General features: G+C 50.9%; 2 protein-coding genes across 2 annotated transcripts in view; both read left to right on the forward strand.

The window, feature by feature from the left end:
* Window positions 1–9,659, forward strand: part of KCP (kielin cysteine rich BMP regulator) — an 80,475-nt gene extending 70,816 nt beyond the window's left edge. The window contains exons 45-51 of the mRNA XM_054988561.1: window positions 2,300–2,442; window positions 3,130–3,302; window positions 3,674–3,785; window positions 4,434–4,535; window positions 5,136–5,300; window positions 7,313–7,619; window positions 9,144–9,659. Of these exons, the coding sequence (XP_054844536.1) occupies window positions 2,300–2,442; window positions 3,130–3,302; window positions 3,674–3,785; window positions 4,434–4,535; window positions 5,136–5,300; window positions 7,313–7,619; window positions 9,144–9,361 (1,220 nt within the window). The 3' untranslated portion in view covers window positions 9,362–9,659. The remainder of the gene's footprint in view (window positions 1–2,299; window positions 2,443–3,129; window positions 3,303–3,673; window positions 3,786–4,433; window positions 4,536–5,135; window positions 5,301–7,312; window positions 7,620–9,143) is intronic.
* A 5,822-nt stretch (window positions 9,660–15,481) lies between these two features.
* Window positions 15,482–16,774, forward strand: LOC129335772 (interferon-induced protein with tetratricopeptide repeats 5-like). Its single transcript, XM_054988564.1, has one exon. It carries the CDS (start codon window positions 15,533–15,535, stop codon window positions 16,772–16,774), a length of 1,242 nt encoding a protein of 413 aa, XP_054844539.1. The 5' UTR covers window positions 15,482–15,532.
* The last annotated feature ends 225 nt before the right edge of the window (window positions 16,775–16,999 follow it).

Genomic DNA, 16,999 nt, shown 5'->3' on the forward strand with positions numbered 1-16,999 from the left:
GGCCAAAGCGCTGGATGAGGACCGATGAGGCCCAGGTTCAAGTTCCAAGGTTGTCTCTCAACCTGACCTACCTCACAATGTTGTTGTGAGGATAAAATGGTGGCCCCTGGCCCCAGGGAGGCACGCATGGCCTCAACCAGAGCCAGGGCCTTTTCAGTCTTGGCCCCAACCTGGTGGAATTCACTGACCGTTGAGACCAGGGCCCAGCAGGACCTGTTATCTTTCTACCAAGCCTGTAAGACAGAGATGTTCCACCAGGCCTATGGTTGAGGCTGGGCCAGGCCACCGCTGGCCTGGTGGGTGGAGAAGAGGAGGAGATGAATGATCCAAACCTCCTCTACCAGGTTTGTCCATCATCCGTTTTTTAATTAGCTGAGCGTTGACTGTTGCCATCTTGAAAATTCTATCTTATATTTTTCTACGAAAGTTGACTGGATTTTTATGATGTTTCTTATTGATTTTATGGAAAATGCGTGTAGTCGTGTTATTATTTTTTAAATGATGTGATCCGCCCTGAGCCTGCTCGTGGGGAGGGCAGAATAGAAGCCCAATGAAATAAATAAATAATAAATAAATAAAATGGAAGAGGGGAAAGCTGCCATGAACTCTTTGGAGGAAGGACGGGGTAAGAATGCATTAGGCAGATAGACTTCCTATTTTACCTGCTGCTCATTCCAGATTTGATAACTGTGTTCCAAGAACAGTGGCCAACAGGTCTGGAGAAAAACATCTCACCTTTTCATGAAGCTTCTTGTGTAGAAACCAGCACCTAAAGCTTTTCGTAGCATCAAGGTTATCAACATCACCTGGCAACTAATGTGTCATTAAAACTCTCTATTAAAGCGACAGGACATTTCCTCCCTCCAGGCCTGTTGGCAACCAAATTCCAAATGGATGCATGTGATTTTTGCAGGTTCCTGCTTTTATAATTCATGGATTTTTACAACTCTTTTTACTTTCCCCACTTTCCGTGCTCAGCTTTAATTGAATGTTTGTCATTTTCTTGTCATGGAGGTGGGGGAAGTTATAGGGCTGAATATTGTGGCAAATCCGCCCCCCAACACCTCGTTTCACCACAAGGGGATGTGGAATCTCCTCCAATGGAGACAGGACCCAAGTTGGTAGGCTCCAATGAGTAATTCTCCTCTCCAGCTTCATTTTACCCCACAACACAATTAATAGGATTTGGTTTCACTGCCATGAACCAGACATGAGCTAAATTGATGTGTGTTTAGTTATCTGTTTGGAGAATGCCATCAAGTCATAGTTGACTTATGACGACTCCTAGTGGCGTTTTCATGGCAAGAGAGACAGAGTCTGTCTACACGAGACATCTTACACGGGGACGCTCAAGTGTAGGGAGATGCAATGTTAGCCGGGATGCGTAGTCTAAAATGACAGACCTGGGGGAGATCACTCCTCAGAGGGTTTGTTAATTTCATCTTCAAGGCTGTGGGAGAGGGAGCTTGCAGGTTGCTTGGCAAAGCCCTTCCTGAACTCTCCAGAGAAGGAGGGTGACTTCTGGACAATCGCAACCTACTGAGTTCTCTCTTTCTTAAATAAATGCGTACCAAAGGTATCCTTATTCCCACCACCCAGCAATTCTTCCATTGCAAACGTATTGGGGGATTGAAAGAGCTGCAAAGTTTAATATTAGCACAACAGGGCCGTTTCCAGACGGCTTACCTTCTGCCGCTCCGTGCCGCAACGTCGCGGCTCATGCCGGAGAAAACGCGGAATAGCATGTTTTCTCGCGTGAGTTTTGCACAACATTGCGCAAAACTAGCGCAAGAAAACGCGATATTTCGCGTTCACCACAGCACGAGCTGTGGTGTTGTGGCATGGAGAGGCAGAAGGTAAGCCATCTGGAAACGGCCCGGAAATAAGTAGATAGACTTCTGTGGTTTTATCTCTATAAAAATACTTTTACTACATATCAGGAAAAAGGGCACATTTGGTAAGAAAATAAAGAACAGCTAACTAAGTGGCTACATTGTGATGGTTAGACTTAGACAGCAGACTGAACAAAGCAATAAAGCCTTAGTATATGTTGCTAGTTAATTCCCCCCTCCCATAAACTGGTTCCTCCAGTAGAAAATCCCAGAATCCTTCATTAAGTTCCCTTTCTATGGCGGGAACTTTTACTAGAGGCCTAAGTGGTTCTGTACTAACTAGATATCTAACTAAACAACTTAACTCATTCATGACTGAATGTAGGACACTCGCAAAAATCCCAACGAGAAGACCCGCGTAGCGTGTTTGAGCCGCCGGTAACCCAGTGTCCTCCCCTCATTCCCAGATCCTGGCAGCAGCTGCTCCCACCAGGGGCACACCTTCCAGTCCAATGAGCGCTGGCAGGTGGACGAGTGCACAGCCTGCACCTGTATCTCTGGAGAGGTGCACTGCCATAGCAAGCGATGCCCTCCGGCTGCCTGCGCTGCGGTGAGTAGAAGGCAGGGAGCTGGGCAGGGAGCGGGAAGTGAGGCCCAGGGTGCGGCCAGGTGCAGAAGGCCACCTGAGCCATGTCCGTGGGGCAGGCACTGTGAGAAGGACCCCCATGGCTGCATTGCCCTCTATATCGCAGCAGCTCTGCCTTGCGGACGTACCTCTCTTGGGGCATTCTCGACGGTGGGAACCTGCCTCCAGAGGCACCTGGAGACAAACAGCAGAAGCCCTCAGGTAGTCTTGGGTTTTTCTTAGCAAGGCCTGCCTCAGCCATGCTACAAGAGACAGCGGCTGCAACTGTTTTAGAAGCATTGTGGCTCGGGGGTGGAATATTTACTTCGCATGCAGAAGGTCTTGGGTTCAATTCCTGGCAAAGGGGTAGCCACATTAATCTTTTGTAGCAGGATGAAACAGATGTCAGGTGGCATTTCCAGATGCGTTTTTATGAATTTCCACTCACTTCCTCAGATATGAGGAGATCAAACTGAGACTCCTTATAGGAAAGATTTAAAATGGGGGAGGAGTTAAGGCAGAGAGGTCGCTGTGAATTCTGTCATGAATCTTTCAAGTTTGAATTCTCTGTGTGGGGAAACCCTTCTCTGCTAACTCTAGCCGAGAGAAACTAGAGCCAGGTGGGACAGGAAAGCCGTCCTGATACTCTTGTCCCTTCCCAATGCTTGGCAGGATGAAACGCCAGCTTTGATCCCTGGCATGTGCTGCCCACACTGTGTGCCCCGCCCTGCCACTTGTGTGGCCTTCGGTGACCCACACTACCGCACGTTTGACGGTAAGATGATCCACTTCCAGGGCAGCTGCACCTACATTATGGCCCAGGACTGTGACGGAGGAGACTTCAGGTGAGCTCCATTCACTCCCAGCTCATCTTGGCGCTGTGGCGGCACTGTGGAGACTGGAGAAAAGGGGGCTGTAGTAGGCGAAAACAGAGAACCAGCTCTTTTGGGCTCCACTTCAGCTTGGGAAGAGGGAGGGGGCTTCATGGGTTAGGGTTAGGGGGGCCTGTGTCTTCTGGGTTCTTCTGAAACTTAAGAGGAGCCTGGGATGTCCCACCATTTGGAGAGTGGGGCACGTGGTTTTGTCTGTCTGCCTCTTGCCAAAATTGGCACAGAACGTGGGGAGACGGAGAGCCCGGACTGCCACTTGGTTCGCCAAACACAGCCCCCCTGCACAGCACCACTGAGCGCCTCCACTCACTTTTGTTCCTACGCAGCATCCACGTGACCAATGACGACCGTGGGCGCCAGGGCGTGTCCTGGACCAAGGAAGTGACGGTGTTGGTTGGCAACACCACGGTGCAGCTGCTGCAGGACCGAGTGGTCATGGTGAGGAGAGTGGGGGGGGGACTCGGAGCGGCGGTTCTGCCCAAGGGAAGATTCGAGTGGGGGTCCCAGGCATGGGTGGCTTCCTGGAAGAGGTGCTGAGAGCTACCCCAGGCAATGATTCCTTCTGGGCTGACTAAGTGGTTGGACTGTGAATCAGTACTCTGCTTGTTCGAACCCCACGACTGCCCTGAGCTCAGCAAGTGGCCTCTTGGGTCAGCCCCTCCTGTCAGCCCAGCTCCCCAGCTGGTATTGTGGGGATAATAACAACACTGACTTGGTTCACCGCTCTGAGTGGGACACTGCTCTGCCTAGAAGAGTGGTATGTTATTATTATTTTATTATTATTTGGGCCCCCTTCCGAGCTGAAGCACGCACGAAAGCCGCTTGGCATGAGCAGGCATGCTGCTGATATCATCTGGGGGCACTTTGTCAGTTCACCATTTCTGTTATCTGCAGCCCTTTTGTACCCCTTGTCCTCCCTGTTGGATACCCTACCTGGCCACCATCTCGGGGATGCAGAGGGCCTGGGCCAAGGCCCTGCTTGACCTCCCGGGGCCTACTCCTCCACCCCTCCATGGAGTCTGGGCAGGAAGGGCACCAGTGCATGTCAGAAACCAGCAGTCTGAATGCCTTCTGGCCATTCCCTAGGTGGACTCCCGGACTGTAACCCTCCCCTTCCTGAGGGAACCTCTCCTGTATGTGGAGCTCAAGGCCAACACCCTCCTGCTGAACACCAACATTGGCTTGAAGGTACAGGTGGGCGGGATCGCTTGCGGGGGGGGCCCTGGGGATAAAAGGTGCAACGGGACCTGTTTTGCTTTGCTAGCCCAGACTGTCATGGCCACCCCTCTAGAATTATCTAGGGATAGCCAACCGTGGGCTGGCGGGAAGTGGGGCACCCCTTTTCTAGCCTCTGAGAGAAGCAACACCCTTGCAAAGTCCCACAAAGAAAATTGGGGGAGATAACATGGGGCATTATCCACTGAGAAGTTCTCCCAAACAGCCCTGATTGAAACAAGTGAGAGTTGCAGGGGAGCACAATAGTTGTCATTCCGCCCCCCACCTGGTGCTGTTTGCCACTTACAATGAAATCCTAAGCAGAGGATTTCCAGCCTAAGCTCATTGATTTCAATGGGCTTAGACTAGAATAACTCTGCTTAGGATTTTACGGTTAGTCTATCTCTCACTTTGCCAAAATTCACCACAGTTTGCTTCTTGGAGAAGCGACCTCACCCTGACCCATGGTAGAGCCACTGCAGGAATAGGGGGGCACTTTGGGCAACTGCCCCAAACAAAGCAACCGGGCACCAGGGACCCATTTCTGTCCATCTCGTTCTCTGCCTCTCCCAGGTGCTCTGGAACGGCCGCTCACACCTGGAGGTCAGCGTGCCTGGCACATACAAAGGCCGTACTTGTGGTCTCTGTGGCAACTTCAACAGCTACCCCCAGGATGACCTGCGGCTCAGGTCCGGGCACCTCACTTTGTCCGAGGCTACCTTTGGCAACAGCTGGAAGGTAAAGCTGGAAGGGAGGGAGGTGGCATGCGGCAGCCCAGAACCGGGACTCAAGCGCGTCTCCCTCCAATGGGAAGGGGAAAGAAAGAGGTGCAGGGCAAGTGACAGGGCTCGCTTTTACCTCTCCAGCCATGCGGCAGAGAAATGGAGGAAGCCCCTCTGGGGCCGAAGTAGCCAAGCCACGTAACGTAGCCACAGACTCCCTTCCATCCCATCCCAAACAGAGTTACTTCTTTGCATAGGACATCACCACTTGTCACTTTAGGAAACCATAATCTCTAATCTTCTGCTGTGCCATTGCAGGAGGGCAAGGATATTCATTTCGGCCTCTTTTGCAGGGCTGATGAAAGAAATAATTACTAAATGTTAGTGGTAAGCAGGGCTTTTTTTCAGCTGGAACGCAGTGGAACGGAGTTCTGGCACCTCTTGAAAATGGTCACATGGTTACTGCACGGAGGGCAATCTAAGCTCCCCTCTGTCTGGAGATCAGGGGGCGGGGCCACCGGCCATGTGACCATTTTTGCCGAGGGCGATTTAAACTTTAAAAAACTCGCCCCTTGTTCCAGCTGTCCCAAAGTGACGTCATTGTGTGGTCCTGGGAGCGTGCGCGCACTTTGCGCACGTGCATGTGGTACCAGGGGCACCACCTTCCACCTGGAGTTGCCCCTTGTGCTGAGTTCCACCACCTCTTTTCCCAGAAAAAAAAGCCCTGGTGGTAAATAATAACATTACAATTGTTATTTATTAGGATACGTGAAGCCCTTGGAACAGTTTGTCTGTTTATTTGCCGCTTCTTCCAAGGAGCTCAGGATAGTGGACATATTTCATCTCTCCTCCATTTCATCCTCACAAGAACCTTGCGAGGTAGGCTAGGCCGAAGGAGAGCAGTCGGACCAAGGTCACGCAGGGAGCTTTGTGGCTGAGTGGAGATTTGAATCAAGGTCTTTCACTTCCTAGTCTGGCACTCAAACCATTACTCCACTGTGAGTGTAAATGCCCCATAGAGATACCAAAGATGATTATGATGAGCCCATTTCTATAAGCAAGCACCTCTTCCACATAGAAAGAAAGGAGAGAGCTTGATGTGATGACAGGAATATATTTATTTATTTATTAACTCACTTATACCCCACCTTTCTCCCCAGCGGGGACCCAAAGCAGCTTACACCATTCTTCTCGCCTGCATTTTATTCTCACAACAGCCCTGAGAGGTAGGTTAGGCTTACAGAGTATGACGGGTCCGAAATCACCTAGTAAACTTGCATGGCAGAGCAGAGATTCAAACCCGTGTCTCCCGTATGCTAGCCCAGCACTCTAACCACTGTACAACTCTGGCTCTCAGTGTGTCTCTGTGACTGAACGGTGCTTAAGGGAGGGACCGCCCTGACCTGGATAGCCCAGGTGAGCCTGATCTCAGCAGATTTCAGAAGCTAAGCAGGGTCGGCCTTGGTTAGTAATTGGATGGGAGACCTCCAGCGAAGACCAGGGTTGCAGAGGCAGGCAATGGCAAGCCACTTCTGTTAGTCTCTTGCCATGAAAACCCCACCAGGGGTCGCCATATGTTAGCTCTGAAAAAGTTTTAAACATGAAACGGGAAAGTTGATATGCGAGCAAGCCCCGTCAGGCTCTGCCCTGCAACAGGATTTTTACATTCTGGAGCTGGAATATCATTCCAGTGGGAACATCTGGTTGACGCATGGTGACTGTCCCAGTAAAGAGAAGGAATATAAATTACTAATAAGAAGATGCTGAAGAATACTTACCTGCAAGATTTCACCTATTGGACTTGTGGACTATATATTTCATGGTAGTGTTGTTGTAATATTGTAACATTGATTGTATGTGATGACAGGAAGGATTGTGACATAGTCTTCTCATATAAGATTACGTTATTATATTTAGAGGTATTCCTGTTCATTGATTATTACATTGCACATTTCAGCACTTTGCGCTTCACATAACAAGAAATATTTTTTTAAAAAATATACAAAAATATGCTTGTTTCTTTGGCAGGTGGTCGGGGCCAACACCACAGAACGAGGCAGCTGTGCCGATGTGCTGGATGTCGACCCCTGCAAAGAGACCGGCTACCGTTCTCGCAAAGATGCCAATGCCCGTTGCAAGGTTCTGAAGTCGCAGCCCTTCGAGCGCTGCCATGCGGCCGTCCCCCCGGAGCCGTTCTTCGCCTCCTGCGTGTACGACCTGTGTGCCTGTGGAACAGCCAGCAGTGACGATTGCCTCTGCGAGGCCTTGGAAGCCTATGCCGCTCAGTGCCGCCACGCTGGGCTGGTGCTGCAGTGGCGGTCGCCCACTTTGTGCGGTGAGGACAGGGGAATTCTGCGGAGATGTGAAAGGCCTCGGGTGGAGAGGCAAAGCAAGGAGGAAGAGGGGCAAATGAGCCGTGGGATCCTTCCTTGCCATCGACCACGGCCCTTCTGTCTTAGGGCCTGCTGAACGGAGCTGAAAGTAGCTTCATAGGCCAAACAGAAAATGCTCAAGCGAGAAGGGTAGGTGGAAAATCATGGTGTGGCAGAGCAAGGAAGAAGCAGCAGGAAAAGATGGCTACAGAGCAGAGGGGGCAGGGAGTTTTGAAGATGCTGGAGTGGGGTGTGTGTGTCCGCCCCCCAGGGAAGAAATGAGTTTCCCCTGCTCTTAGCTGCACATAGACCGATCATTCCCATTTCTACAATTTTGCTATAACATTGTCATTCCCTAGTGCTGACGGGGTGCTAGGTGCTGCACAAAAAAAATGCAAAGCAATTTGTGGTGGTCTGGATCCGTTGAATCCATTCCACTCTTCTGGCTCCTTGCACTGGAGGAGGACTTTGCCATCAGTGGGACAGGCTCAAGGGACCCACCCAAAGTTTAAAGAGTTCTGTGAAAACATTTTTTTGCTGCTGGATAAAGCCATTCTGACAACGCAGGGGCTGCACGGAAGGGCTTCGAGGGCTGCAGGGAAATGCCGGCTGCGTTGCCAGGGCTAGAATGGGCAGCACCCCCGCCCTGGGCTCTTTGCTCCTCCCAAGTCTGTACACTGCCCCCTTACTTTGTCCTTGTCGTCGCAGAACAGGCTCCGAGAGTTGGAGTCCAAGTGACTGTTCTGACAATGAAATTAAGCTCCTAGATGGCTCTACGATCTTCCCCCTGACAAGCCAGTTTTCTATATCTGGGCGTGGGGGTGGGGGGAGAGACAGGGTTTTTTGTGTGTGTGTGCATTAACAAGTTGTACTCATCTAAACCCCCATCTAGGAAGTGGTACAGCCCAAGCTGAGGGCCAAGCTTAGGGAGGGAGAGCAAGCTTTGGGTCCAGCAGCTCCTTAAAGATCCACTAGAGCTTTCTAGAGTTGGAGCTTCCTTACTCCTAGTCTGGAAATGTAGTTGGTCTTTAAGGGGCTACTGGGACTGAATCTTGCTCTTCTACTACTGACCAGCACGGCTACCTACCTGAGATTCAGATCAAGGCCACAACACTTGCGGGGGGGGGGGGGGGGGAAGGGGATTACTTCTTTCCCTCCCATGCAATTTCCCCAAACCACAGGCCCCCCATGGCGGCTCTAAGCCCCAGTAGAGAAGTAAGGCAGGCAAAGAAAGGGTGTCGGTCTTCTTTCCCTCCTGGGGCACATTACGGCTTTAGATCAGGCACAGGGTGGGGGATAAGTTAACCCCTCATTGTCCAGTGCCATAGCCCTGATCTAACCTCCACCCAAATTGTTCTCTCGGGTCAAAAAACATATCAGGAGCTCCGACATCACAGAGAGTCAAGCTCTCGACAAGAGCTGCGCCTCCGTCCCCAACTTTTCTGCCTCTCCTCCCTCATTTGGTCTTCTTCTTTCTCTCCCCTCAGCTGTGGGCTGCCCCCAAGACAGGGGCTATGTGTTCGACGAATGCGGACCGCCCTGCCCCAAGACCTGCTTCAACCACGCCGTGCCTCTGGGGGTGATGGAGTCCCACTGCTTCAAGCCCTGTGTGGCGGGCTGCCAGTGCCCGGCAGGGCTGGTGGAACACGAAGCCCACTGTATCCTGCCCGAGGCCTGTCCTCGCATCATCTATGGCTCCCTCTGAGCCAGGGTCGGACTGGAATGGCCCCAGAGAGTCTTGACGTCATCCCCGGGAGCCTGGAACTTTGGAGGCGTCTTTGGTTCTTTCCTGGAGGAACTATATATTGCCAAACACACACACTCTTCCTTTCTATTGAGGGAAGGCCAGCAGTTGTGCGCTGGCATGGAATTTGCCATCCCGGAGAATCTCGGCTTTCTTTTTAAAATGTGGTTCTAGTCCTCTTGAATGGGGAGAAAATATGGAAACCACTTCTTTTGGTGCCAAAGGAAGTCCAAGACGAGCCAAAAGCTCGAACCATGAAGCCAGAATAAATTATACAAAACAAAGTAAATGTATGCAATGCATAATCATTCGATCTGCCTGCAAAGCTGGAGTGTGTCTTGATCTCTCTTTGTGTCTCTTTGTGTCTCTTTGTGTCTTCTCTCTCTTTGGGCCAAGAATCTAAACACTCCCTCTGGGCCCTGAAATGTCAACTGGCCCCTTTTCTCTGAGAGCACATCTGATTAGGTGAACAGAAAATTTATATCTTTAAGATGTTTATAAAAGACTTGGTTGGGGCTATGAACCCTAAACAGTGACTCCCTTCCCCAGTGGCATCTGCGTCTACTGACCTGCCGCTGCACAGCCCCACCATACTAGTGCTCTTACACATCCCACTACTGACTGACACAGCCATGAGCCAATGGACTTTTCAGAAGACATACAGCATCATTGAAAAGAGTCCAGTAGCACCTTTAAGACTAACCAACTTTACTGTAGCATAAGCTTTCAAGAACCACAGCTCTCTTCGTCAGATACAGCATCTGATGAAGAGAACTGTGATTCTCGAAAGCTTATGCTTAAAGGTGCTACTGGACTCTTTTCAATTTTGTTACTATAGGCTAACACGGCTATCTCCTCTGGGTTTATACAGCATCATGTAAGCCATTCTCCCTGGGGCTGATTATTCCAACCTCTCCTCTCTTTACAACTAATTCTTCCTGAAGAGGCACCCATTTTGTATTTGAATCTGGCCCCCCAGATGCTAGTCCAACACTGTAACCATTGCACCACGCTGCCTCTTCTTCAAGGGCAGGTACTTGATAACCACACTTTTATGTATTTATAACACCAGCGAAACCACCGACCACATGAAATGTTAAAGGGGCTGCCAGTGACGAACTCTGATCTCCTGCCATGCAAGAATTCATCGCAAGGGGCTCGGGTTGCTGGGGCAGAGCCTGTCCAGGGGTCCTCTTGTCCGGGGGGTTGGACTAGATGACCCTGGAGTTCCCTTCCAACCCTGTGATTCTATGATTCTGAGGAGGGCAGAGAGATGGGAGCAGAGAGAGAACGGTCGGGATGTGATGACATAAAGTCCATCTTCTGAATCTGCAGTTGTTCCCTGGGCCCCAACCTCGACTCTCTCAGGATGCCTGTTGAGCGACGTTCTCAGCGGGAGATGCTGTTTGCTCTGTGGCGCTCTGCTGAGCACGAGACAAAAGACTTTCTCTTCTGATGTATTGTCGAAGGCTTTCACGGCCGGAGAACGATGGTTGTTGGGGGTTTTCCGGGCTGTATTGCCGTGGTCTTGGCATTGTAGTTCCTGACGTTTCGCCAGCAGCTGTGGCTGGCATCTTCAGAGGTGTAGCACCAAAAGACAGAGATCTCTCAGTGTCACAGTGTGGAAAATGACCTACATCTTTTCCACACTGTGACACTGAGAGATCTCTGTCTTTTGGTGCTACACCTCTGAAGATGCCAGCCACAGCTGCTGGCGAAACGTCAGGAACTACAATGCCAAGACCACGGCAATACAGCCCGGAAAACCACCAACAACCATTTCTCTTCTGACCTGCTAAAGTATGCAAGCCCAGCCCCAGGCAGCTCACCATACAGCAGCTTCAGTTCCCTGCGTGCCCCCAGGCCCAGTTAGCAGCACGCTGCCTTGGGTTGCATAAGGGGTCACTGAAGAAAGAAACCTGTGAATGGAACTGGTCAGCAGAGACTGTTTTTCTCCTGCACCACCAAAGTTCAGGAAAGGCGTTATCATGCGGGAGACATGCAGGGGTTTTTTTCAGCTGGAACGTGGCGGAACGGAGTTCCCGGCCCCTCTTGAAAACGGTCACATGGCCGGTGGCCCCGCCCCCTGATCTCCAGACAGAGGGGAGTTCAGAGGGCGATCTAAACTCCCCTCTGTCTGGAGATCAGGGGGTGGGGCCACCGGCCATGCAACCATTTTCGCCAAGGGTGATTTAATTTTTTTAAAACCTCCCCCCTTGTTCCAGCTGACTCAAAGTGACGTGAGTGCGTAGTCCCAGGAACATGCTCACACTTTGTGTGTGCGCATGTGGTACCAGGGGCACCACCTCCTGCCAGGAGTTGCCCCCTGTGCTGGCAACCCACTTCCACCACCTCTTTTCCCAGAAAAAAAAGCCCTGGAGACATGCATTAGGATATCCGAGTGAAAGTAGAAAAGGAAGGTGCCATTGAGTCACAACAAGGCGACCCCATCCACAGGTCGTTCCAGGCAAAAGACGAGCAGTGGCGGGTTGCCATTGCCTTCTTCCAGTAGCAACCCGGTCATGCAAGGACTAACCACAGGCAACTCTGCTTAGCTCTCAAGCTCTTGACAAGATCAGGCTAGAAAAGAGCAAGAGTCCAGTGGCACCTAGAAGACTAACTAAATTTGTGGTAGGGTATGAGCTTTCGTGAGGCACAGCTCTGTATCTGAAAAAGTGAGTTATGGCCCACAAAAGCTCATACCCTACCACTAATTTTGTGAGTCTTCTAACTGCTACTGGACTCTTGCTCTTTTCCACTGCTACAGACAGACCAACACGGCTACCCATCTTGAAGATCAAGCTAGTCAAATGTATTCAGTGAAAGCATGTGAAGCCCCTTACTCCCCGTCCCCAGAGACCTCTGCTTCTAATGGCAGCCTCCGAAGGCTGCTTTTCATTATTAAAAGGCTTGGCATTTGTTATGCACTCTAGGGTTTCCAGTCTCCAGGCGGTGGCTGGAGATCTCCTGGAATTACAACTCATCAGGCCGCAGAGTAGGGTTGCCAGCTCCAAGATGGGAAATTCCTGGAGATCGGGGGTGTGTGTGTGTGTGTGTGTGTGTGTGTGTGTGTGTGTGTGTGTGTGTGTGTGAGAGAGAGAGAGAGAGAGAGAGAGAGAGAGAGAGAGAGAGAGAGAGAGAAACCTGGAGAAAGTGGGGTTTGGGGAGGGAAAGGACCTTGGCATGGCATAATATCATAGAGTCCCCCCCCCCTGTAGCCATTTTCTCCAGGTGAACTGATCTCTGTGGCCTGGAGACCAGTTGTAATTCCGGGAGATCTCCAGCCACTACCTGGAGGCTGGCAGCCCTACCACAGAGGCCAGTTTCCCTGGAGAAAATGGCTGCCTTGGAAGGTGGACTCTGGCATTATACTCTGCTGAGGTCTCTCCCCTCCCCAAACCCTCCCCTCCCCAGGCTCCACCCCTCCCTCAAAATCTCCAGGAATGTCCCACCCCAGAACTGGCAACCTTCTCTGTCAGGTGAACTTTCCATTTCCCACCCATTCTGGTGGTATTCAGAGGTCCTCCTCACCAATGCAATGAGATGTCAAAGGGGTTCATTTACTGAAGCGAACACAACAGATTGCAAACAAAAGGCCATGAAAGGGACGTTTGGGCACGGTGTGGAGCTTCCAAATAGCAGCTTTTACCTTGTATAGCTTTGAGCTTGGCATAAGAGGTTCAAGCTCACATTTGTACAAGAGAAATGGCCTGCTATCTATATAGGGTTGCCAGCTCCAAGGCAGGAAATTCCTGGAGATCTGGGGTGGGGTGAAACCTGGAGAAAGTGGGGTTTGGGGAGGGAAAGGACCTTGGCATGGCAGAATTCCATGGAGTCCACCCCTCAAAGTAGCCATTTTCTCCAGGTGAACTGATCTCTGTGGCCTGGAGACCAGTTGTCATTCCAGGAGATCTCCAGCCACTACCTGGAGGCTGGCAACCCTATATCTATAACAACAGCAACTGGTGATAATGAGGTCTACCCAGCTTTCCTGGTCTCCAGTCTTGCTGGAGACCAGATTTTAAAGAATAGAATTAACTTTCGTATACTTCTTCTAGATCAACATTTTCAGGCCGCCAGTTCCTGTGGAAGTTTTCTTCCTTGGATCAAATTTTTAAAAATAAAATAAAAAGTGATGAGATTCATAAGTATGGCTGAGATACAAGGAGGTGAGGAGGGGAAGGGGAATCAGTTTCCGTTTCCATTTCTTAGTTCGTGCAAGATAAAAGGAGGGGAATGCTGCCACAGCCTCTGCAGAGACGCCAGCCCGCCACCCTCCGTCTAGAAGCTGCCAAATTACAGACCAGGCAAGGTCCTCCTTGGAGGAGACCCAGGAAAGAAGCAGAATGAGGTGAGTAAAAACTGGAGGGGGATTCAGCCCAGTGTCTGGTTTCTGTTTTGGGAGAGCTCCCCCAAGCAATGCCAGATGCCATATTCTTTACAGGCCACCCTCGCTGTACCAGGAAAGGAGACCTAGACTTCTCCTGTGGGATATTTGGGCAGGTTGCACCCGTTGAAATGCTTCCTTCTGCCCTCCTTTATTGCCAGTCACCTGCACAGGGTTGCCAACCTCCAGGCCATGGCTGGAGTCCTCCAGGGAGTACAGCTGGTCTACAGAATCTCTTGAGAAAACAGCTGCTTGCCACCCATCTGTACAAGGCACAGCAGCCTGGTCAGAAAAAAAAGTTGGCAATCCAGTCCTTTTCAGGGTGCATCTGGGGAGCTACCATTCATTTCAGCTTCATAAAACTGTACAAAACATTTACCCGCCTAAGTAAATAAGTAGCCTGTCTGTACTATGTTTGGAGGCAGGAGAATTTTTAAAAAGGAAAGAGTCCAAGGGATATGGTTGCCAAGCCACAGGTGGGGACCGGGGGTCTCCCAGAATAAGGCTGCCAACCTTCAGGTACTACCAAAAAAGGGGGGGCAGCCGTGGTATAGCGATCTGAAAACGGGGGGGGGGGGTTGACAAACCCACCACAAGCTCTATGATAAATATACAGGTGTGAAAACCTAATCAATCAATACAGGATGAAACCTTTTCCAAAAGCAATTATCTTCAATTATTCAATCATACAATGTTGCATACAGACAATAATTCATGAAACACTGTTCTATACATTATAAACTTTGCAGAGTATAATGACGAGTTCCCCAGTAGGGACTGGGAGGGTTGAGTCCAGATGAGAGCGTCCTTAACGAACATTCAAATGAGGACAATGCCTAAAGGTATATCATTGGACAGTCTCTCTCACATTGTAAGCAAGCTTCCCAAGCGTGCCCGAAGGCCTTATGACCTGCTCCCTCCCTAAACCCCCCCCCTTGCTCCTTCAACCTCCCATCCCACTTCTGCCCTGCAAGCCCTTGCTGCAGGTTCACATTCAAGCTCCCTGTCCTTTTCGTCAGAGAGTCTCTCTGAACATCACTAAGTACTTGGGACACTCAAGTGCAGGGTTATATGTGTCATCCTCAATTGACATACGGGCTGTTGTTGCTCTGCACGTGTGAATGCCGCTTGAATGGGAGCTCCCTTTGTGCGACTGCATCTGCAAGTGATTCCGGAGGGTACAAATACCAATTCTGCTCTGTTTTTGCTGCAAGAACAAGTACTGGGGGCTCCTTTGACTTGCTAATTTGCATTTATTTAAGGTGTAAAAAAGTGTCAAGATCTGCATTTCAATGAATGGCTGTGGGGGAAACTGGGATACTTTTATCAGTGGATATCAAAAGTGCAAACGAATTCATGCAGAGCAAACTGAAGTGCAACTGTGCAAGCGAGTGCATGGAAAGTTGGAAGGGGTACACATGAAATGAGGTTCACATGAGCGTCCGGAGGTACTTAGTAATGTGTACAGAGACTCTTGAATATGACTGTTGGCCTCATGGGGTCAGTCTTGTCTCCTCTAACTAGCAGTGGCTCCCCAAGGTTTCCCATGACCCACCATCTGATCCTTGTAATTGGAGATGCTGGAGACTGAATGCAAAGGGGTCTGACCCACGTGGCCCAATCGAGTTAGGAATGCTGTTCCCTCCTTCCATCGCTCAGCCACGTCTCTTTCTTTTTCCAGCACCAAACCCTTGTGGGAGAAGCTGCAGGCCCTGCCGTGCCACTTCACCTGGCACCTCGAGGTGATGGAGAAGGCAGAAGTCGCCCACCACCTGAAGACGCTGGCTCTCAAGGCGGAGCACACCTTGTACCACGCTCGTAGCACTTACATTGCCATGAAGGGGTATTTGCACCACCTACAAGGGTCCCCCAAAGAGGCTTTGCATGAACTCTGGGATGCAGAAGATACTCTGAAACAGGATCACCTGACCAACTTCTCCCGCCATGCCCTGCTGATTTATGGGAACTACGCCTGGATTTATTATCACCTGGCCAATTATGAGATGGTGGAGCTCTACCTGGGCCGGATCCACGAGATCTGCCGATCCCTGTCCAGCCCCGAGCCGTACTCTGCCCAGATCCCTGAGATCCACGCACAGAAAGGCTGGTCCCTTCTGGCCTTGGGATTCCGCAACGGGGAAGAGGCCAAGAAGTGCTTCCAAATGGCACTCCGAGGGGACGAGTCCAACCAAGATTTCCAGGCAGGTCTGGCCATCTCTGTCTTCGCCTCCTGGGCTCACGCTCAGAGAAGCGACCTTTGGAAAGAGGCTGTAAGACTGATGGAAAAAACTCTCCATGCCCAGCCTCAAAACTGTGATGCCAAAGTGTATTTGGCCATTCTGCTTCAGAAAACAGACGAGCAAAGAGCAAAGAGCCTGGTGGAGGAAGTTGTCCAGGGCAGCCTTGACCCCGAAGTCCTGAGAAAGGCTGCTAAGGTGTGTGAGCCGAGCTCCCTCTCTCGAGCCATCTCCGTTTTGCAGCACGGCCTCACCCTGGCTCCCAGCTACCACCTGTTGCACTGCGACCTGGGCGTCTGCTACAAGAAGCAGGCCGAAGAGGCACCTCCAGAGGAGAAAGAAGAAATCCTGGCAGCTGCTGTCAAGAGCTTCAAGCGAGCTGTGGAAATGGACCCTCAGTCTGTCTCTCCCAAGTTGGAGCTGGCTAAAATCTACAGAGAAAAGGCCCCACTTTACACCGAAGAGATTTATCAGAACCTGCTGGAGGAGCCGCAGAGGGTCAGTAAACGTGGCCAGCAGGCCATCTATCTGCACTGGGGGGACCTCCTCCTCTACAAGAAGGGGCTGAGGCAGGAGGCGCTGGAGATGTACGAAGCAGGCCTCGCCATCCCCAGTGGCCATGAGAAGGAGCGGCAGCAGCTCAGGGGGAGGCTGGAAGCGCTGGCCCAGATGTGCGAGGAAGACTCTGAAAGGGATCTAGCAGACGCTGTGCATGAGATTCTTCACCTGCAACCCAAATCTGAGAAGTAGTTGGAAGCTTTCAAGTGATGAGCAATGGGAAGGGGGACAAGCCCTGCAGGAAGAGTCTCCAAATTTCAACCGTCCAGATTTCTCCATCTGCAGCAGCTGTTTTTTCTTTGTAGTTTGTAGTTTGCTGGTTTGTGTTTGCATGAACGTGGGGAGAAGCCGCCCTGTTCAGCTGGCTTTGAGTGTCCGAGGAGCCTCTCCATCCGGCTCAAGATATCGGGGCTTTTG

This window comes from Eublepharis macularius, chromosome 9, assembly GCF_028583425.1.
Source record: "Eublepharis macularius isolate TG4126 chromosome 9, MPM_Emac_v1.0, whole genome shotgun sequence".
Lineage (NCBI taxonomy): Eukaryota > Metazoa > Chordata > Lepidosauria > Squamata > Eublepharidae > Eublepharis > Eublepharis macularius.

What these genes read in the sequence shown, in the direction of transcription:
- LOC129335772 (XM_054988564.1), top strand. Translation starts at nt 15,533, where the DNA reads ATGGAGAAGGCAGAAGTCGCCCACCACCTGAAGACGCTGGCTCTCAAG.